Below are 23,855 nucleotides of genomic sequence, written 5' to 3'. Positions count from 1 at the left end.
GGCAGTGTCACTGTTAATACGGTACTATAGAAGCAGTTGATGTGAAGGGGAATTACTATTATTCCCTACTACATACATACTCTGTTAATGACCTCATAGGTAATCTTTCAGCTGTCCCAGCTTTGCAAAATAGCAGTTAGACCTACCACTGCAGCGGGAGGCAACTGGAGACACAGAGCAACTCTCCCCTCACTCTTCAAAACTGATAGTGTGGGGGGTAGTGTTTTGTTGATGATGTGTATATGGTTTTTTTGATGGCACGTGATCACATACCTATGTGATGCTTCAGCACCACCAGAACCTTGCAAAACTACTACTAAGTTTTTTTACTGTCTCAACATGGCCTTTGGGAAGCTGGGTAGGAGAAAAAAGCCACTTCCCCATTCCTTCAGCTCTAACTTCAGAGACTACTCAGGATTTATCAGTGAAATGGGCACAGAGGCTGGGGCAGGAAATGGCTGTAAGCAAGCTCATCCCAACACCTTGTACAGATAATTAAAACTGCACTGCAAGGTAGAATTTCTTTTTTGTCTGGCAAGCACAGAAGCAAGTATACCAAATACACTTATCAAAAACCAACAGAGAACTTGCTGTTGTAGCAAACATTTAAAAAACCCAAACAAACATGATTTTAGACATGAATTGTGTCCGTGAACAGTTTGTAGTGATTGCTAGGCTTTGCAAAAAAGGAGAATAAAAAAAATATGAAAGAGGCGGCAAGCTAGAGCATTAATGATTTTGTTGCCTATAAAAGGATTTAGTGTGTTGACTCATTCACCTTTTCACATCAAGTTACCATTTGCTTCTTCCCTTGTGGTAGCAGCCATCACAGCAGGCACAGTGCACTTACCAGAGCACAGGTGGGCATTCCAATGCCCTGCTAGATCAGGACAGAGCCTAGCTCTGTTTTTACTATCATACAATCTAAAGACTTCTGCTAGAAACTGTTGGCTGTTCTGACAGTTTGGCTTCAAACTGAAAACCATGTAATTACTTGCAATGCAGTAATTTGGTACAGGACCCTTTAAGATAAAGAAGGAAACTGTTTCTAGACAAGCTCCCACTGGCAATAGCAGCAGTGGGCAGTTCAACTGCCATTCCCCTGTTCTCTGTGCGTGCACGCACACACACACCAGTTTCAGCCTTTAATATAAATGCAGCCACCACACCCCATAATTAGAAGTTACCAAAAAAACCTCCAGTCTGCTCTTTTTTGTAATTGCTTAGGTCAAGTCTGCCTAGGGAGCTTTTTTTTTCTGCAGCTCACTACTCAGTTACTTCCACCTAGGCTTATTTCAGCTGCAAAACTCTTCCATGGCTCACTCCTGCAACTTCTTTATTCTCCTTTCTATTTCTAGTTTAGTCCTCAAAGGCATTTAGATAAGCCTTTGTACCTGAGCTACTCAGCAACAAATTCTGACAACAGACATTTTAAAGCATCATCCATGTTAAATTGTTTTAACTACTTTTTAGCTTAATTCAGCTGTTGCATCATTTTTAGCCAATTACTTGCCTTCTAAAGGGCTCTAAGTTTGCCTGAAAAACTTCACCAGATTCTAAAAGAAACTATTCAGTTTTACCTTTGCCCTTGATATCAGTCCTAGAACCAGAACTGCCAACTGTCAACTACCTCTGTACATAGAGCCAGTGGATAGCACAGAAGTCCTTAGTTTGATAATGCTGCCGCTGTAGGAGCCCCCCCCGCCTTTTTTTTTTTCTCCTTCCAACTCACCTTAAGGATTGCAAACCACTTATGAATGTAACTGTTTTCCAAGAAAATACAGTATTTTCTGTATGGATTAGGTTGTTGTTCTAGCTTGTAACTAAGTTGTCTGCAAAAAACAATTCTTCCTCCACCAAACAATCTACTCTATGCCCAACAATGATACTGGAAGCTGCAGCCAAAACAAAAATTAGCTGGACTAAGATAATGCAGGACAAGCATGGATTAGATCATCCCACAGAGTGAATGGAATGATTTCAGACATTTTTTTCCCCAGTAATAGCCCAATATTTTATTTGCAGACAAGCAATCTAAAAACAAGCTCAGATTTTTGCAATAGGGACAGGGTGTAGTAACCCAACAGATATACGTACTTAGTTATGTTTAATTGAGAAGGGTCGCACAAGTGCATTATGTAGGGAAGTCCCTGTTCCTCCCCCCAAAAGAAAATGCAATCCAGTTTTAACAACTGAGGGCCTGTGTTCCAAGATCCTGCTGCTAAATCTAGAATGCAGCAAGACTAACTTGACAGTGCTGTCTCTTTAGGAAACAAAGAGAAACAAAAAAATTTAAAATCCCATTTGGGATTATGCAAGCTCAAAGCAATTTCACAGAGTCTGTAAGATCCCACTCCAAATGCAAGTGCACTTTCCACATTAGGACTTAGTTTCCTAACAATTTCAGATTGCTTCAGCTCAAAACCCTTGATCTTGGTTATCACTAATGCAGATTATTGCTAAAAATACAAACAAACAACAAAACCGTCTTCTTTTATTTATTTCTAAGACAATACAACAATCAATCAATCAGAGGTGTATTTCTCCAACACTGTTCAAGGTATGGGTTTCACCACACACTCATGCCTTACTGGACTTAGTACTTGTAAAGTTAAGAAAGATTATAATAGTTGGTTCGTTTTAAGTACATTGACTTCATACCTGGAACATGAGCCATAGCAGTGATTAGACTTCAGACTGTGGGGGGGGAGGAAAAAAAAAAAAAAAAAAAATCGGACCTGGAGCACTAACAACAGACATCCATTGATACGACCTATATTAAACATTGTGGCTATAACTGCAGTAAACAAAAAGGACTGCACATCTACCATCATCAAGTGACCCGTTTCTCCCGCTCCTCATCTTATCTTTCAAGATTAAGTTAATTAAAAACAGAGCAGAAAATAGGTTAGACTAAAAAGAGAAACTTGTTTATATAACAGAAAGGTAAACAAGTTACTTCCCAACTGCATTAAGGCAAGCAGTTATCCACAGAAACACAGTAATCTGCAGAGGGAAAATGCATACCCTGCAACTGTTTAAACCAGAGGATGCAGCATTTGCTTCAGGAAGTTGCACAGAAAAAGCCAGAAATCCTTGATCACTTTACAACCAAATTTAAGGTCCAGATGATGCTAACAGTCACTGTCAGATTTAACGGCTACATAAACCTCCCTCCTGAGGCTGAGCCCTGAAAGGCACTGAGACCAAGTCCCTTTATTTCACTTTACTGGAATATGAAAAGCTGTAACTGTATTTATCTTTATTACCCACAGCATCTCTTCGGTAATTTGGTAAATGATCTTTCTTAGCAAGTCCAGAAGATCTAGAAGACTGCTTAAACAACAAGCAGTGTGATTTTCATGCTTGGTAGGGGTTTGGACCATCATAAAATGAAGTTCAGAAGCTCAAATTAAATCTGTGCTTGGCACGCACACACTGAACAGCCACTCCACCAATTCTCACAGCACAATCAGCCATTGCAGGGCATGGCAGCTCTTCAACAGCTTACCAGACATTTGCAGTCTTCATTCAGAATGCACAGCTACCTAGTCTTGAGTACGGATAAAATGTCAAACTGAAGCATTGCAGGTATTCATAATCTATTTAATAGTGGGACACCAAAGAAGTACTACACATTTTTCTTGAGCACATATTAGATTTTGATTTAAGCAATTGCAATGGATGCAGGAATTTCTCAAAAATAGTCTTCTATATTCTACAATCCACAGTTTACTGTATCAGTCTAATAAGTCATATCATGATATACTGTTTGTGCTAACTGGTCTGATAGTCTGATCTTTAGCAAAGCATCCTTCCCCTTCCTCCACCCCCCCAAAATGTTGACAAAATTCAGCCAAATTTAAAAAAATGACTGTACGACTTATTTTAGACTCTTTTGCTGACCTAAACACAATGGGAGCTACCAGTTACACACAGCTTATGAACGATGTTGCGTTTTAATTCTAAAAATCTTCATGCTGATACAATAAAATGTTTTATACAGCAATCAGTTTTTAATGCTTTATTCATTGATTAAAAGAATATACATTTAACATAAACCATACAACATCAGTCATCAATTCAAACATTCAGCTGGTTTCCTTACATTTTCTGTCAGGAGGTTTTTTTTTTTAATCTGATCACATTTATAAGATAAAATCTCACCACATCTGGCATATACACACACTGTGCCAGTGGATTCACTCTACTGATGTACATATAAAATCCGCATGGTATGTGCTCACTGGAGACAAAACAGCGCACACCTGTCAAAAGGTCATTTTAATATAAGATGGTAAAACCATTTGTAAAACACATATAAACTTTTTCCATAAATAGAATCATATCTGGACATCTGTTGCATAAATTGTGTTTTCCAAAGCTTACAATATAGCAGCCAGGTCTCAGCACTGCTGGGCACCCACGTTGGCCACTTACTTTATTATTGCAGACTGTCCTTTAAACATTAAATGCACAACATTCGTACCACTTAAAACTGGGGTCAGGTGGAAGTCTCACAGAGACCACGTCTGTACCGCGGTTGCCCTGAAACAGTTAAGTCGGCTTTTAAAGCCTCTCAGATATAACAAGATTTTAAAACATACTTCATGGAATGTTCTTCATGCATCATAGCAGCTCATACCTGTGATAGAACAAGCTTTGTATTTGTTTCCTTTCCTTCCTTTACATTCACTATTCACAGTGAAACAGGTGCATGTTTGTTAAGAGTTCTGAGGTTGCTGACTGAGCCACAGCACAGCTGTGTACCACAGGTCGAAATTCGACCTTATATATTACAATCTAGCAGTATCTGGCTGGCCAAAAGTTGGCCTGCCCCTGCCAGCATGTGGGCACTTCTTCGTTTTTAATCTATTCTTTGGCAGCTGACACAGGCGCTGACAGAGAAAATCCAGTGACTTGGTTGCTAGGGATTTCACGACTAATGTTTGTTTGCAGGAGTATACCTTTGTATTGAAGTCTTCACGGTTATGTTTTTACCTCATCGGAGTACACATTCTTGCTTTTTTTCTTTTAAACTTTGGCCCAAAGCTAACTTTTAAGGAAGATGACAGAACATGAGAATAAATGAGGAGGAGTTTGCGAAGAACCCAAAAGACTACAGCTATGGAGTGAGTCTGTAAGTGCAAGTACCTGAAAAGCTAGTGTTTCACACCGCCGCTTAACAACTGAGAAAAGCTGAGAATGGTAGTTAAGTCATGCTTCAGAATCCGCATGTGAAATAAAGCAAGGTGAGAGTCTTACAATGAACAGCCCTGGATAGACTTCTCTTCCTTTAAGCCTATTATTAAGTAGCATGCTACCAGATTAAGCACACAATGACAGCACAGAAATCCACTGGGCTATGGATATGGGTATTAAAAAGAGCTGTCTCCTGAGCACAGAACTCCGATATAATAGTAAAATCATTCAAAATGCAGTTAATAAAAGTAAAGTTAGCCGGCAACCTCAGACAGCCTTTGGCTGTATCTCTATAAGGTTTGGTAGACAAGTCCATTAACCGTGAAAACCCTAAACACTGCCACTTTCAGCTTCTAAACCAATACCCGACTACGTTCTTTGATCAAGAAGTAGAATACACATATATAACTCTATATAGCTAATACTGATTAAACACAGCACAAAAGGGGTTAATTCACGCTACTGAAAAAAAACATAATAGGACCCTACTTGCATATGTAACCACAGGAATTGTAAATAAGGAGCTAAATGCCTTCACTGAAGCTTTGCATCTCTCTGTAAAAGTGACGGGTTGGCTCAGTGAAGACACTGAGCAGCTCTATGTCCATGACTGCGTGCCAAGGTCGACCCAATCCGAGAGATACTTGCTCAATGAGATTGTGTACTGGATCCACATCCTGATCAGCCAGTTCTCCTTGGTCAAAATCAATGCTTTCTTCTGTGACTTCCAGAACTTTCAGGTCAGAGCCACGAAGACGAGCAATTGCTATAAGATTATGAGCCCAAACTGTGTAACCTACGGGGGGGGAGGGGGGGAAGAAAAAAAAGTAAGTTGCTCTGTCATTTTGCTACAAGGCATTTTTTTACTGAAGTACTTAATACCAGACCATCTCAACATCCTTCCCAACCTATTTTATAATCTTCCATCTGGCAGAACCCCCCCCTACAGCCTTGTTTTGGTTTTTTTTTTGGTTGCAAGTGGTAAAACCCCATTTTATATTCTGAATAAGGAAGTATCAAAAATATTTCAGGTAGTTTGACCAATCTTTTCACCATTTGTAGAAAAGTGGACTTCTTTACGCCAAGTTAAGTTATATCTACAATTTCAGACCTCCTGTGACCTACTTCATAATATATAGAATGAAAAAAAGTAAGTCATCAATTATTTTAAGCGAATGTATAAAAGGACTGTTTTAAAACTGTGCTTGTGCTAGAAAAAAAATCTGAAGTTTGCTTTTGTTGCATTAGAGGTAGACTTAAAAAAAACAACCAAACAAAACAAAAAAAACCCCAAATAAACTAACAAAAAAAAATCCAACACACGTAAACCAGAAGCCTCTCCAGGAAACAGGACACACCAGTACTAAAAAAAAAATAATAAAAATCTACATATATCTTGTTATTCTATCTGAAAATAAACATAATTACAAAGCTTCCTTCTCTTCCCATTATTGTATATTGGCATTCCTCTTTAAAAGCACCTACTCCCCAGCTACCTGTTAGGTTTCTGTACCCTGGCTAAGGCAAATGCTGAGCCCCTCCTTATTCAGATGGAAGCCACAGATGATCTAGGAACTTCCCTTTCTGGGAGCTCTGCCAAGTCAGCCCTTCCATTGCAAAATTAAAGGCTCATTTCTGCCTTCACCATCATTCTCACAGGTGCTAAGCCTCTTGGTGAGATACCCAACTTAGAGTCCAAGTAAGGCTGCAGTTTGCACAGTATCTGAAACTGGGAAAGTTAAGCTGCTGAGAAATAAAAACTAACTGTGGTTTGGTTTTCAACAATGCACTTAACATCCTCTACATCATAATGTATCAAAATAAGACAGCTAGTTAAAGAATTAAGAAAACTGATGTTAAAGTAATTAAGAAAGGAGAATGTTTCATTCTGTTTTCTTTTACTTTTTCCTACTGTTTGTCTCTAAGGTTTCCAGTAAATACGTTGCTCAGGGTAGGTTTTCAACAAAGAAGCCTGCACACATCTGCATGGCTCATTTCTGGTATATTAACCATTAGGAATGCACGAATTCCCACAATTTTCATCTGCTGATACTTCACCACTGGCACAACTGTCCACAGAAGATGAAGCTGTCAATAAGGCTGTAAGACATCAAATCAAATGGAAAATTCCACCTGTGCAATGACACTCCACTATCAGGATCTGAAGAAGCTCACAACACCTTCCAGTTATCTTGATCGTAAAGGAATTCACTAAAGAAATCCTTGACAGAAAGTGCAAGAATAAAGGGAATAAAACCTGCGGTTAAGTCCTCTGTACCATCCTTGTGGTTCAGGTGTATGGCTTTTGCTATAACTTTTCAAGGTCAGATGGAACAACCATCTTATTCTCAACCTAATCTCATTTTAAATTAACTCTCCTTTCAAAAGTTTTGCCTGAAGTTTCTCAGTAACCTTCCAGCAGCCAAAAAGCTCTGCTCTGCCCAGCTGAAGTATTCAGAGGTAAGAGGGAATGATCACTTTACCACAAGTACCACTGAACAACAAATTCACCATGAGCAGCACCATAGTTTGTTTTTCCTTGCTAGTAAAAACTCAACTTTAGTTTTGCTCATGGACAGAATAAAACTAAGTATCTTATAGGTAACACAGTATGCTTACAACACAAAGTCTTGAAAATCCACATGAAGTGTCCTCTTAAAGAGGAATGGGAAAAATAAAGAAAAAATACTTCAACCCCCATAGATGGGCTGTGTTTTTTATTCACAGTACCAGATCACACCACTCTGATTATCCTACTGTCTCCATCCCATCCCCAACGACCACACACTCTTCACACCCTTCCTTCATTCTGCAAGGATGTATTTAATATCCTTCAATCAGCTCTCCTCTGCTCCTGAAGATGCTACCCTGGTGGAAAGATCATACTACTTCCCAGAGAAGACAGAAGAAAATCTCAAGGCACCCCAGGAAAAGAGTGTCCTTAAGGTATGTTTTTCCTCTCCTCTTTTGGTCAGTGACAAGTGGCAGCCAAAACTACATGTAAATCAAAGCCTTTTTCAGAGCAGACAAATAGCAAAAGAGGGAAAACAAACAAAGAAAAAAAGAGTATTGGAAACCACGTAACAACCACTTCAGAAAACAGGAGAAGAAACTTGAGCACTTACATATAAAATGAATTATGGCACCTTGAACAAAACCACCATTTTTTTCCTAAAGGAAGCTTGATAGTATCGTGAAGAATACAAGTGGAGCCAGAAACCTTTATCTGGTAAGCCTCAGAAAATACAAGCACAAGGCTAAGATGCTGTACTGAAGCATCACATCATTCTGTATCTTTCTTCCTAGTCATGTTCTTCTCACAGTTGCTACTCCAGAAGAAAGATGCTTAAGCTATAGTACCAGAGCAGTCATATTCACAGCTTAAAAAAGACCAGGAGACATTTATAAGCAGCTTAACTAGCTTCTGCTGCAAGGAGGGGAGAAGAGAAGGGGAAAGAATCTGAATCCCAACATCAGAGCAAGAGTGATATTTGGCCATGCTCTCCCCCCAAGTATACACAGCATCTCTCCAAAGAAGATGCGGCAACAACCGTTTGCTAGACAGAACCGTAGAAGGCATTTGCTTTCCCAATGCTCCGCACAGACTAATACCTTCTACTGAATAGACATGCACTGACATTAGACACTTACACTAGCTTATGTTCAGATATTTTATCATCTTTTTAAGTTTAGATAAAGGACTTCCCTGCAGTAGGAGGATAATTTAAGGTAACACCTTGGGGGGGTGTGTGTGTGTGTGTGTGTTTTAAAGGTCCTCAAGCTTGTATCCAAATGTTAAAAGAAACTGCTAAAATCCACATTTAGAGTGGTAAGGTCACCTGCCAGTATCCAAAAATCTGTCAGACCTGGGAACTATAAAGGAGAGGCAGCTGAATTGATTCCCTCCCCCCGCAATGATTTTTCAATAGAAGACAGTGGAAATTTTTTTTCTAGCAAATACAGCAGGACCTTCTGACTTTAACCAATGGAAATCTGAATACTGCTGGAGTTCTCTCCTGTTTGTGCTGAATGACTGGAGATTTACTCCCCCACGCAGTCTGAGGAAATGCATTCATTCTTATGCAACACAATACAGAGTCATCGCTTAACTCCTTCACGTATCGGCAAACTTGGTCTTGGTAAGCTGATTCTGGCACAAACAAAAAGAACTATTCTGCACTATTTCAGTTTCAGTAGCCTTAAAATTTGCCAAACAACTGTAACTTCTAGTGAGTACTGTATTGATGACAGAGCTGAATATAAATGCACACTTTTTTTTTTTTAATTTGCAATTATATGGCAAATAAATAGGTAATACCTAGCTCTGCCATTACCAGTGAAACCAATGCACTTGGTGAGGCAATATCCTCCACATTGTATTTTTCAGTCTTCATCTGCTGGCAAAGTCCTACCAAACTGGAAACAGACTTCATCCCCTCAGCCCTGGGGCACTTAACCCGTGTTATTTACAAACAGGAAGCACAATCATCTAATATTGCCAGCATATGAGCTCACAGTAAAACAGCAAATGTTTTCAGTGTTCACATTCACATAACCAGCCACTTGGTGGAACTTGCACAGTGCAGACCACTTTCAGGATAAGCCTCCTGGAATGCTCAGTTCTTAGTTATCCTTGTTTCTGTGAATGGTCTAATAAAATCCTATGTGACTTCTCAACAGAAGTTATTAAGCTACAAGCACATTTAGAACTCATAGACAATAAATGCCCTCCTATTTCCAAACATGAAAATACCAGTATAAGGTACAACAGCATGTATAGCAGCTGTGCAGCAGACTCTTGGAACAGCACTCCACTAAAGCACATTATGATTAGAAAGGCTGAAGTGTTGTATTTCAAAGTCACATACTATGCCCATGCAATGTATTACCTACCATGAACAGCTAGGAGAGACAGTCTTGTGCACCTCCAGGCTAATAAGACAAGTGGATCTTCATTCCGGTTGTCACTAAGATCTGGGAAGCCAGACATATCTATCACATCATTCATTAGTATAAAATGAGTGAGGAACTTGTCATACTGCCTGGATATGAGGTCAACAACAGCCCCTGAAACACAAGTGATGTAGCTGTCAAAATGAATCCTCTCTAGGGGGATACTGGGCTTAAGAATCCTTAGCATATCATCACTCTTGACATCAAAAGCCATTATATAGACCCGAAGATTAGTGCTGTTGCGAGTCAGCGCCTTCCAATTCTCATCTTCTGGCATACTGTCCAATGACTTGTGCATTATGGAAACACTGTGGACCAGGAGAGACAGTCGATGCAAAGGCACATGGTTGCTGTCAGCCAGGACTCTTGCCATTTCAGCTGTAAAATCACAGAAATCCAAAGCGAGCGAACGCAGATTCACAAAGCGCTCCAATTCAACTGCAGTGATAAGAGTGGTATTACCAGGGATGTGGTTGTCCAATAAGCTCAGATGTTCCATGCTGTTGGCTATGGGGTTTGATAAGGAGGACAATGATGTGGGAGTTACTATTTGCAGCATAAACCCACAAGACAGCCATTTCAATTGCCTGCTATTGCCTAATATCTCTTCAAACAGCTGTTGTATTCTGCAAGTAAACAAAACAGACAATGATCCTATTAAACATGGTTTAGTCTTACCAATTGCATACCATTCTATTTTTCTTTTACTTGAGAATTATTCTTCTTTCATTGATGGCCTTATTCTGCAGGAAGGTGCTATTATTACGGTTCTTGTGAACTACAAATATTAGAACTTGACTCTGCAGACCTCCCGCAGCAATTTAAACTTCACTGCACTTAAAAGGTTAAAATAAACTATCTTGAGAAAGTTATCTACTTTGTCTTTCAAAAACAGTGGCACACTATGAACCTTCATTTCATGTATTTCTCAGCATGTATTTAACACCCTCCCACGTATATTTTAAGGTTATGCAAATAAGAAAACCTGTAATGCTTTTAAAACAGAGTTCTTGTTTTTAAAAACAGCTTCTCATATTGGCTACCCTCTCCAGAACTGCAAATTCAATATGGAAAAAACCTGTCATTTTCAGTGAAAGGCTGCAGAAACTTGACTCTGAGCATAAGTTAGAATGATCTGAAATTACTTGCTTGACTTTGCTCATTAAAGGGTAAACAACAAACATGTAAGAAGATCCTTTAAATAATTCTGAATGTTCAGCTAACCGGATTTTCAGGTGTCAACAGGTTTAAGTTTTACCAAAACAACCTGGACCTGGTAACATTTCAATTTCAGATTATCAGTGCCAGATGATTCCGGCACTGCCAGAATCCTCATGCCATTTATTACACTGCATGATTACTATGTACCACTTCTGATGCATGCCACCTCTCCTACCCCTTTATTTTTTTTAATGAAGGGATGTTCTTTAAGTTAGATATTTAATTCTGGAAGGCAACAGAAGCATTTTCAGGTAAGATTTTGTATACTAAATTCAAATAGCACAGTCAAATTCTACAAGCTTTCTCCAAGTAAGTATTTTTCCAGTCTTCATCCCACAGCCGCTAAGGCCAAAAGAGTTCTCCTGCCCAAATGACAAGTGTTCTTTGAGCACATACATTCTAGGACATGTGTAGATGACAGTTTGATTTCAAACCCTGGTCAGCCAGAAGGGAAGAACTGCATTTAAGGGAAGCAGTTGATCCAGGCTTGAAATCCCAAGAAATAAGACGTAAACACCTCCAGTACAAAATCGGCAGAAATCTTTGTGCCTCAAATCAGGTAATGTTTTGCAAGAATCACTTTTTCCTTTATTGTTATGGATATCTGTATACTTTAAAAATCTAAGCAAAACAATTTTACAAAGTTATTATTCTCATGCACATATCTTTAATCAAGATAATGTCCAGGCAAAATTAAAGGCTTATTTAGCCCAGTACCCTGACTGACAGCAGAGAAACACTAATGCCTTAGAAGTGTGACAGAACAAGGAAAGCACCTATCTCCTTAGTTTCCAGAAATTTGTAACTCAGATCTCTTGACCCAGAGCTGGCTTTCTGTACTTAGTAACCCTCAGGGACCTCACTTCTACAAATTTATCCAGGCTCCTCTTTAAGCCAAGTAAGCTTTCAGCAACCGTAACATCCAATAATAAAGAACTCTGCAGTGCAATTCCCCTCTCTTCTGGCTTGCTCTGAACCTGTCACACACTACCTTTGATGCCCCATAATCCTTCTGTTGAAATAAAGTTAAAAGAGCAATCCTTATTCATACTCTCCCTTGCCTGCATGTGCTTTCTTCCTTCTCCGAAGAATGTACTGGGTTTGCAAGGCCTGACTTCTCTTTGTAAGTGGAAAAGTTGGTGTGGTCATTGTATTTATCTATTATACACCTCAGAATAGTTCCCAAGGTTTTGCCTAGTATAGACTTCAGCTTTTCCAGATCTTTTCTGAATATTTTTTTTTTTTTAAACTGAGGACTGGCAACTGCGACACAAATTAAACACAGTTTTAAACAACAGGTCAAGAGTCACAGATAATATAGTTTTGCTATTTTAATCCTAAATTCTTTTACAGTTCAGATGAGCCCTGTTTGATCCTGGCAATGTTTGTTTCACAATTATTCCTGCCAATGCTTAAATTAAGGCAGATTCTCTGACAATCTCCCCCCCAAAAAAGGTTCTACCACAGGAACCTCTCTAATGTCTTCCAATGAAGGGACTCTTCCCTCCCCCCTCTCACCATACAAATCTACAAAAGGTGCTGTAATGGTTGCAGCAATAGTAGAATTTATTTTGTAATAGTCCAAGTAGTCAATCTTAATAGTGCTTGTAATATTCTACAGAACAATTGAAAAGATGACAAATCAATTTTGAGATGCTCAGTAGAATACTACCATCTATATACCTCACTGCACTAAAAATCTCTTTAAGTTGTGCTTCTGACACAACTTAAACATCTAAGCTTAGAAGAGTATTGTTCTAGTGCTCACACAACTTAAAAGAAACATGACAAAGAACTCTGCAGCTGTAGGGTAGGTTTCCTCCCCTGTGGGAATTGCACTAAATTTTTTTTAAAAAAGAGAGATACTTATTTAATGCTACCTACACATCAACTTTTTAGTGCTAGCACTTAAGTATTTATACAAGTATTTAGATGCGTGCTGACAGTCTACCAATTCGTAGGTCCTAAGAAAACTGTCCAGCCACCTTCCTCCAGATCTTTGCCAATTTAATAAAAAGATATCAAGCATGTCAATAGAGAATATTTAATAGTGATCACTTCTGGACTGTTTTTAATACCTGCTTTATGTAAGGCCAGACAGGAAGCACAATATAAACCATATGCCATTAGTTTTCACATATTTCAAATACATTTTTCAAACACCATAACAGGGGTTTTTCCTTCCCTGCAAATTCTTGCGCACATCCTATTTTTCCTAAATATACTGCATCTAACTGGAGTTTGCAAAAATAGTTTGAACTGTGTTCTAAAAATTTAGACACATTAAGTCAATTCTTGGGAATTAACACCTACTTGATTATCATACTAACTTTTACTTCAACTGCCTAGAATGTAGTACACCATTTATCCTAACTTACACACAGTTATCTTAAAGTTGCTTATAAAGCGTTTAACAATGGTTTAGTAAGTATAACACAAAATACAAGCAGAGTTCAGCACACGCAAGAAAGTAACATAACCTAGTGATGACTCAACAAGTGTACTTTATCAGTCCACTTTGCTCCCTGTAAGCAGCAATTATGGGATGCTCACCATCAACCTGAAACCTACAAATTATCATACTGGAACAAACTATTTAAAAATAAAAAACTCAAAATAAATTACTTTCACAACTAATGCCCCAAATGGTGCTTTCAGCCAGAGGACAGACCAAAGCCTGACTAGACAGGCTGAGTTACTGTTTAAGCCCAAAAACCAGTCCTGACCCATAAGTACTGAAGCACATCACTGGCCCTGGACAGAAAACAAACATATTACTAAGGTCCATATGGAGCCTATTTGTTTAATTAAAGACTATCAATCAAAATGTTTTGTTTAATTACAGAGGCTAAACTGGTTCTTTGGGAAACCAAACTATCTGAACCACACAGATCAGATCAATCATGGGAAGCAGATTTCAGAAAGCCAAAATTTTAAACAACTGCCTTTTGTTCAACTCAAGACAAATGTATTTTGTACACTGAGCTTCCCAACAGTAATGAACTAAGTTGTAAAGAGAATTTTAGAAAGTAACCAGGGACACATATGCTATACAGAAAGAGAACCAGCAATACAAACCCATTCTGACCACAGCAAAAGTACATTTTTGAAAACACCATCCAAAGCCTCCTCTCCCTCAGAACCCTTAGTCTTAACCTGGGGAAGCATCCTAATGGTTCTGTGCTAGCTGAGATTTCACCCACAGTCTGCTACACCTAGCTCAATGCTACAGACTTAAGAATTGTCACATTTTCTCCCCTGACTGCTTTAATTGCAGGAAGTTCCTGAAACAGCTAGTAAGTTTTATCACCATACGGGTTCCAAAAATCCTCAGCTACCAACAACGCTGTCTCCAAAGGCTGCTCAGTATCTTTCAGCATTAGTTATCAGTATCCGTGTTTTGCAGCTTACCTGATGCAAATCCCAAGTGCAAAAGACAAGACTAAGGAGACAAAGATTTACTTTCTTAAGTAAATCTGCTGCTAGTGCTGATGAACTTGAGAACACCAAATAAAACACTGCCAGCTTCCCTTTAATTTAGAGGAGGACTAGCAGGTCCCAAATACGTTGTTTTATTCTAGAAAAACCAAACCCAAACACCAAAACCAAACAAGAGGTACCATTTACTTGCTCGTTCCAAAAGGTCAATATTCACCAAAAAGACTAACTTCAAATTAGATGAGTTTTGAACGGCTTACGGCTCTGAAATGTGCACACTTATTTTTGTTATTTTTTTGAAAAAAATTTAACCATGCACTCAGCTGAGTAAACACCTGCTTAGATGGCTCTCCTCAAGCCCCTTGGCAAAGGTTTGATTATATATTTATGTTTCCACAACAAAGGATATGAAAAAAAAAAAGGAGCGTTTACCTGCACACAGCACTACAGTACATATGTTAAATAGAATCCCAAATTGCTCTAAGTTCTGCATTCTAAGCATAATGGATGACAAAGACACAGTATGTAACACACATCTATATTTGTACCGTTTTGCAAATTTACCTCAGGACCAAACATTTAGTTCAATGGTTGTGTTCACATACATAAATTGACCTGATAATATACCTACACTAGTTCTAAAACCACTCTAAAGAAATAATAGTAAAGATCTAGAGTGGCTGTACTCATTCCACTCCCAAGCTACTGGGAGAAAGATGTTTAAACTGACACAAATTAAAATTATGGTATTCAGGCTTTATCTACATAGAAAGTTTTAGCAAAACTGCTAAAATAGTTAACTTAGCATCAATCCCTCTGTGGTAATTTATTCCAGAAGTCAGTAGCTTTTTACATTGTAATTAACCTTTTCCAAAGAAGAACAACTAGCTATTCTGATTATAAACATTGAAGGACTGCATGGTAATGTAATTAAGGCAAGCTAAAATACACCTCTGAACTAAACAAGCACATTGTGAGCTATGATCTTCCAGGAATTCTGCAAATACATAACCTAGTTTTGAGATGCAACTTGAAATAAGTTGTTTGTGTTCATGTTCTCTTTCAAGTTAACTTGCTACATGTTCTCAATTCTTGTGAAATACAACAGGCTACTTCCTTTTCTAATTTTTTTCATGTACAGCAATAGTAGAGGTGCTGGTAACAACTCCCCATCCCTCCTCCCCCTTTTGTGCCATTAACATAATATTGTTTCTAGAACACAATGAAAAGAGGAAAGAAAGGATTCTCACCCTGCTGAGACGGGACAAAGAAAAAGCCACAAACCCAGACTACTTCATGTAAATAGTAGGAACAGAAATCAGCTCAATTTAAGAAATTACATTCTCATCCTATTAAAAAACGTAAAGCTTTCTCAGTCATGTACTTCAGGCATGAAAATCTGTGTTCTGTTATCTGTTTTTATTATTTGAACGTATTTGATAATTTACAAATATAACTTACTGCTTAATCTTCTTGCCATCAGGGTCAACCTTACCGAGGTATGTATTTGATATACTTCCATGTTGCTGCAGAATGCTTATATCCCCAAAGAGACTTAACTTCTGGAGGTTCCTACGAAACGACAAAATAAAAAGCTATCTGTACACAAAATTAAAACATTGTGAGGAATCATTCTGGATAAGACAAACACAGGCAATAAGAACACATTATTAAATGGAACACGTAGTCTTTTTTGGGAAACATCCTACTGTCCTGCTATACAGGCACACATGCAACTACAGAAAATGAGACTGAAGTATAAAGGGGAAGAAGACTACACAAACTGCTGAATCCAACTGTAAAAGCAAATGCCAGTTTTCAGTCACCATAGGAGTATTTTCAGCAGGCCAGCACCATGAAGAAAACTTTTAGCAGTGCTTTCATTCATTTTTTTAATCCTTGGAACATGTGTGTCAAGTGTCACAGATGAAAACATCAAATACTTGTTCCTTTTAACATTTAACACTGCATTTAATGCCCAAGTAGAATGCAACCACAAACAACCCTGTCTGAGCCCTTATGTACTGCAGCTAGGTTACGAATAGGAGCCCAAACCTGCCACCATCGAGGCAACACAAACCTCAGACAGGAAAAGCAAAAGCTCCCCACACCCTAATCAGTGTCTAATTTCTGTTGTATCAAAGTAGAGGAATCTGTTCTAAAATTTCCCATCAGTGACCAGAAGAGGATTAGTGATCCACCATGACACACAATTTTAACTTTTAGAAGGGATACCAAAAACAGAAGTGAAAGGAGAACCTTTAAGTTCATGCTGGACATGACTCAGTGTGCTAGACAGTCAGTTTTCCTTTCCCTAGTACAGTTTATTTCTCTGACTTGCATCTTTTCTATTCCAAAAAAAGATCAAGCAAGATATACAAAAATAACTGCAGTTTTAGAGTAGCTGTGTTGCATTTACTTTTAAGATTTTTATTTTTTTAACTAAGTTTTGGGTCAACATTTTTTTATTTATACATGCTGTAAATTAGATTTACTCCTAACATGCAAAGACTAGTCTGCACTTGATAATTAACATGGCAGAAACTCCAGTTTCATCACAAATGGATACACGAGTTAAATTCACCTTAAACGGTAGATGTCAATTAACCTGCAGCTGACAATTAAGTGAGTCACATAAATCCTTATTTCTGCTGGCTTACAAATCATATGCTAATATTTCAGATCAGTTTTGAGGAAAATGCAATACAGTTACAATGCTCAAAGCATAGGGAAGCTCTGGTGTCAGTTCACTACTTCCACAGTATGAGCTGATATTCTACCAAGAGGAGAGGGAAAAAAAAAAACAGTATCAGGTAGTCAAGTTTTACTTTTTTTAAGTATGAATTGCACTCTGTAATTGGTATCTACTAGAAATCATAATTTACCTGTTTTGAAGTTCCTGTATTCAATAACCATACACTAGAAGTCTATCCACTGTTCCACCTGCTACTTTTATTCTATATGTGAACAACAACTTAATAGCAAGATCCACAAGCTTTGTATTGAGTCAGACAAATACTGGAGCAAAATACCTAGATTTTACAACTGTTTCAGAAATTATAACAATTTAATATTTAAACTTTTAAGTACAGGACTACTATACTGATGATACATTAATATAACTGGAGCCCTGACCACCTGCTCAATATTCTTATAAATCTGACTAAGACAATGCCTGATCATACTGAAGAATAAGCTTGGCAGGGAAATCTGAAGACCCTGGCACCACCACCAAGAGTATTTCAGGCTCTTCTTTCCTCAAAAGCTCTAAGACATAGTCTGGTATGACAGGGAAAAAGCAGCAGAAACTCCACCCGGTGTAAAGGCAAGTGTTCACAGCCAATGCTGTAACTAAGCTTTTATCTTCTGATCTCAGTGACTTAATTCTCAGAGCCAAGAGGCAAAATGCAATCTTCAGAACAATTGTGAATCACCTGCATATTCACATCGCAAAGTCTTGTTCATGCTACTCATACCCCCAGTGAATGCTACTGTAGGCAAGCATTAATTTTAGAGCCACCAAACTACAGGACACAAAACACTACTTACTAGTATCTCACACATTTTTACTACAGCTATTTGACTGCCATTTCATGCGCTACAGAGACGCACGGAAAAGTTCTCTGCCTCAAAACTTAAGCAATGAAAACATCCAATTATTTTTCCATTCACAGCACAGTTATTGCCATCAACAAATCTGATCACAGTTCAACACAATATTAGACTTTTGCTACTGTTTACAGTCATACAATCTCTATGGCATTCAGCTTACATCTTTATTTCAGAGAGCTAGTAAAATGATTGCTATTTAAATAGAATTATTTAGAAGTTAATTGTCACCTTTTGCTAAAAGTCATAATGGCATCTTAATCCTATGTACTACCCATACACACAGCTGAGGAAAAAACGTGTTTTGGGGGGATTTCTAAACCATTTATTTTCCACTAGCTCAACAAGCACACTGAAAAGAATAAGCTTCTTACTATGCTCCATCTTCAGTTTTGGTTGGTCTTTTTGAACACCCAATGAAAAGGGAACAAAATGGCCTTGCCTACATTCAACATGAACAAAGTGGTAAGGCACATATTGTGTTATTTTACTAGTTTTTGCCAGTTTCAGCTGCATGTTCAGACCAATAGAAGAGAGTAATTAGAAAACCTTAAATACAGATGCAGTCTACTGTTTTGAGCAATTCACCAGTTTTTGGCAACTCCAAGACAGATACCATACTTCACCAAGATACCACAGTTTTACACTAAGCTGCATTTTTATTTCCACAGCAAAGATCAAACATACTGCAGGGGAAAGAGTAGGGGAATCACTACCTTCCTATCTTCCTTTGTAGTCAGTTAGAGGAGAGACTGTACTTTGGGATTTCAGCATTACATAAAAGAACACAGAATTTTCCTACTGAATTATTAGCAGTTGCTTATTAGCTGCTGTATGCACTGAAATGACTCACAGAAAGTTTGTTGCCCTCCCACCTGCCTTCCAGAACTTAGTTTTGAAAGATCAATTTGAGAAGGCACAGATTACTGGGATCTTGTAAGAGCCAGTAAGAAACAAATTGTCCCCCCCTGATGCTGCTGCAGAACATTATGCCCACCCACCCCACTCCTCTTTTTTTTTTATTAATAAGGATTAGAACATCAACTGTTTAAACAATAATATACTTTGTTATTTTGCTTTATTTGCTGTCATAAACATAAAACCTCATGGAAAAGTTACAGATCACTATAAACTCTACTTTAGTACCTTTTAATTAAATAAATTATAGATTTTTTAGAGCTCATCGTGGTCCCAGTGCTATTAAAGCAATATTTTGGGAGTAATATGCTGCCACCCACAAAATAAAGTTTATGGCAACTTGAGCTCTACCTCAAATATGGGACAGACCTAGAACATATCTTTTTGGATGATAACTGGCCGCCAGCAGTAATGCTTGTCAAAATATTATCAGTTGTTTTTAAACCAAGTTGCAGACAAGTAGTCACTTCCTTAATTCCATCAGAATTAGCAAAGGCCACTCCGAAATATTTTTCTAGAGACTTAACACGCTGATTTGCTTAGAAATTGGCAATTTTATGTTGTACAGAAAGTGCTTGTATTAGCAAAAATACACGTCATTCTCCTCTACCCAAGAAAGCATCTAGAAATTACATTACTTTTAGTCATTACTTTTCTCAGGTCCTGCAGTACTGTAAATCCTCAAGGAATTCTAGAGCCATCTAAAGTATGCTTCTTTTTCCTGCAAGGAGGGGGGTCCTCACTGTTGTTTAATAACAGGTTTAAAAGCATACAACAAGATTACACAGTTAAGAAACAGCATGCCATTTGACAAAAGTAGATTTCTTCCTCCCCAGTTCTGAAGTATAAGATAGAAGTTCAGAACTTCTCTGCCAAAAAGCTATCATAAGGGCTGACAGGAGTTATGAAAGAACCATCCTGTTTTAAACTTAATTCCAAAAGGAATGCATTTACAGTGATTCAGCCACTGGAGAAGTTAAAAACACTGCTGTTTCCATTATTTTGCAAATTACAATAGCTATCCCATGTACAATGACATACGGCAAACACAAGAAGGAATTATTAATTATCCTTGAGTTACGGATGAATAAACAGAAGCAGAGAAATAAAGTGACTAGACTGCAGTCATTCCTTAGACAAACCTTAAGCATCAGGCAGGTAACAATGCCTCTGGTTTAGACATTCGGTCACCCTAAAAACTAAGCAGCAATTTGGCACGTTATTGTTCCTTCCCACCTCGTTTCAATCTCAAAATTCTACTTAAAGAGCTAAAAACAAATGTCCTACATGCAAATTAATCAGTTATCGGCAGTTACCCTGCAAGAAAAAAAACACATTAAAATAAACTAAAAACCTTGTCTGTTCAAGGGAAAAAAGAAGTCTATTCAGAAGGTGAATCTGAATAAAAGGTCAAGTGTTTAATGCAATGCCCCTCCGTTTTTCAAATGCTTATTAAAAAAAAGCGCCTGCTGTAATAACCAGGTACCATGTGTTGCCTGGCCACACGCTATTAATTTCAAAACAAAGGAGAGGCATGCAAATGATTTGAAGACAGCAAGAAAGTACAGTAATGCAAAATCCTGTCGAAGTTGGTAACTTTTCACCTCTGGCTTACCACTGAAATTATACTAATCTACCAGAGAACAGGTACTGGAGAAACAACTACTTCTACATAGTATTTTACTGCAGTCCTGCTACACTGTGCATACAGAATCTGTAAAAAGAACTTTAGAAAGCAAGTGTCCTTGTACAAGTTTCAAATAAGGCCATGGAGAATGAATCTTTTTCAAAAGAAAAAGCATACCAAAAGCCTTCTCACAACGCATTTGATTTTGGCAGCCTCATACTTTAGTGAGACAGAGGGGAAAAAAAAAGAAAAAAAAAAGGCATTCTAGTTTTTCCAACAAAACCCCCAGGCAACATCTCCTGCAGATACTATTTATTTTAAAATTCCAAGCCTGCATCATGCTATTTGTCTCAGATCAGATAATCACCAACATTGCTTTTTTCTATCACCAATTATGATTTTTCCACTTATGACACTAGCTGGATTTCCCAAAGATTCAACAGTTAACTGAAAGCTCCTTAAAGGCAAGAGAAGACCGATCAAGACAGACAATCATGATTTGCACACCGAAGATTCATAGGGCAAGAAATAAATTAAGATACAGGTGAGCTGGGACCAACTAGCCATTTCCAGAAGTAAGGTTTCTAACTCTCACCATCGCAGTTGCACCACAGGAAGTACCTGCTGGGCACAACAGAGCAGAGGAACTGAAAGTGAGACTTCACACACCACATTTGCATTCAACTCCAACCAACGAGGAATTACGTTTAAAGTTCTCTTGCTCCAATTCAAAATAAAGCAGCAAGGAAGGCCTCAAACTACTCCCTAATCCCTCCGGAATCAAAGAGGGATGGTGTCCAGACCGTGATTCAGCTGCAGATGGTCTTCCAAAGGCCATCCACAACGTTTAATTTATCCTAAATATACCGTGAAATACTTGCAGCTTTTTTTTTTTCTTGATAGGCAAAGCTATATGCACTCAGAGGCAAAATAACATTAACTATTTCCTGTCCTAAAATCTGCATGGCTTTCCAAACACATGATAACCTAATATCCTTGCTTTCCTGCCCTAGGTGCTGACTAGAGGCCATATATTAGGATATCTGAATATTATTTTTTTTAAAGATATTTGTCTCGATCACACCCACATATAGTAAAGAGAGTGCAAGTATTTTCATTTTGAAGAACTCCAACCTGAGGAATAATCTAACCTGCCAAACTAAGTCTTGTGAAAAAGCAGGATCTAAATAAATCTTAAGTCCAAACCATAGGAAAAGGTTTCTATCATTCAAATTCAATTTGGTGAAGGAATTCCTACGGCTTAAGTATTTTTTCAATAAACAAACATGAAAAACTCTTCCTAGTTAAAACTGAGTCAAATCTCAGCTTAGCAGGTAACCCAAGAGTTGGCATGAAAGCTCAGCTTCCCAACGGCAAAAAACCCTCATAGCTGGAAAGGTGGAAGTATTTTTGGGGGGCAGCCATCCCTCTGGCTCCAGAAAAACACCAGTGCTGTGATTTTACCCCCCCTCCTGATTTCTCATGACGCTAATTATTTTTCCATCACGCATAAGATGTCGAAAGCCCGCGCGTAGTAAGGCTTCTATTTTCAAGCGAGAACCAAATTCAAACTCCCAGCTCCCACTTGCTCCATTTGAGCTGCGCCCCCGCCCCCCCCCCTCCCCCTTCAAGAGGACGAAGGAGTTTTTATTATTGCAGCCCTATCTGTTTGGCATATTGACGAGCCGCTTGCCAACTAAACGCCTGCGTTTCCATTCCCCATCCAACTACAGGCTACGACAAAAACGAGGCGGTTTGAAGCCGCGCGCCTCCGTTTCTGCTCAACTCGCAGCCGCAGAAACAGCCACCGGGTCACCCGAGCCGGCTGCGCGAGTCTCCCGCCGCCCCGCCGGGCTCCGGAGCCGCAGCCCCAGCAGAAACCGGCCGGCGCGGGTCACCCACAGGCGCCGTTGCCGGCAGCGGGCGTCGCTCCCGCCCGCGGAAGCGGACGGGCCGGCCGGCCGCCGGCCCCGCGCGCCCCGGGGGGGCTGCGGGGCTCCGCCTGCCGCCTCCCCTCACGCTCCCGCCGGGCGAGGCGCGGCGCGGCCCTCTCCCCCCCGCCCGGGCCCGGCCCGGCGGCGGTACCTGTTGTTGCGGACGCTGCTCAGGACGCACAGCACCAGCTCCAGGTAGGTCCTCAGCAGGTCGAGCCAGCGCGGGCACAGCGGCGGCGCCTCCCCGTCGCCAGCCGCCGCGGCGCCCTCGCCCGCCGCCGCCGCCGCCGCGGCCGCCCCCCCTCCGCCGCTGGGGTAGTTGTCGGCGGCGAACTGTACGCGCAGCTCGCGGACGAACCAGCCGCACTTGCGCATGAGGAACTCGAGGCGCGGGCGCTCGGCCGGCGAGACGCGGAGGCTGAGGCGGAGGCGCGGCCAGAGGGCCGGGTAGAAGAGGCACTCCCGCCAGTGCGAGCAGGCGGCCGAGGCCCGCAGCCGGTCGGGGCCCGCCAGGAAGGAGAAGATGTGGACCACCAGCTCGCTGGGCAGGGAGCCGGCGCCCACCGCCTCCCCGCACACCGACATGCCTGGCGCCGGCCCGAGCCCCGCTGCTGCTGCGGCGGCCACAGGCGGCGGCGGCGGCGGCCCCGGCCTCGCCTCCGGCTCCTGCGACAAAAACAACAACATCAATGACAAGGCGGAGGGGGCGGGCGCCGGCCGGGACGCGGCTGCTGCCGGGACGCACCACCCGCGCCGCCGTCGGGGGGGGGGGGGGAAGGAGGGGGGACACGAGGGGCGGAGCGGGCCCCTACCACCGCCCAAGCGCGGCGGGGAGGGGCGCGAGGGGGGAGAGGTGGGCCGGACCCCCACCCCGTCCGTCCGCACGGCGCCGCGTGGGCCCTACCACCCAGCCCGGAGGGGGGCGTGAACGAACACGCCGCCGAGCGCCGCGG

At 40.3% G+C, this 23,855-nt stretch overlaps 1 protein-coding gene across 1 annotated transcript; it reads right to left on the bottom strand.

Moving 5' to 3' along the window:
• Positions 1-3,585: 3,585 nt before the first annotated feature.
• Positions 3,586-23,649, bottom strand: FBXO33 (F-box protein 33). The gene is made up of 4 exons (XM_049825052.1): positions 23,054-23,649; positions 16,276-16,386; positions 10,096-10,781; positions 3,586-5,998 (listed from the first exon to the last, which is right to left on the bottom strand). Exons 1-4 carry the CDS (start codon positions 23,587-23,589, stop codon positions 5,727-5,729), a joined length of 1,605 nt encoding a protein of 534 aa, XP_049681009.1. The 5' UTR covers positions 23,590-23,649; the 3' UTR covers positions 3,586-5,726.
• Between the last annotated feature and the right edge of the window lie 206 nt (positions 23,650-23,855).

Source organism: Accipiter gentilis, chromosome 22 (genome assembly GCF_929443795.1).
Source record: "Accipiter gentilis chromosome 22, bAccGen1.1, whole genome shotgun sequence".
Taxonomy (NCBI): Eukaryota; Metazoa; Chordata; class Aves; order Accipitriformes; family Accipitridae; genus Astur; species Astur gentilis.
This window is presented reverse-complemented; position numbering and strand designations above follow the sequence as displayed.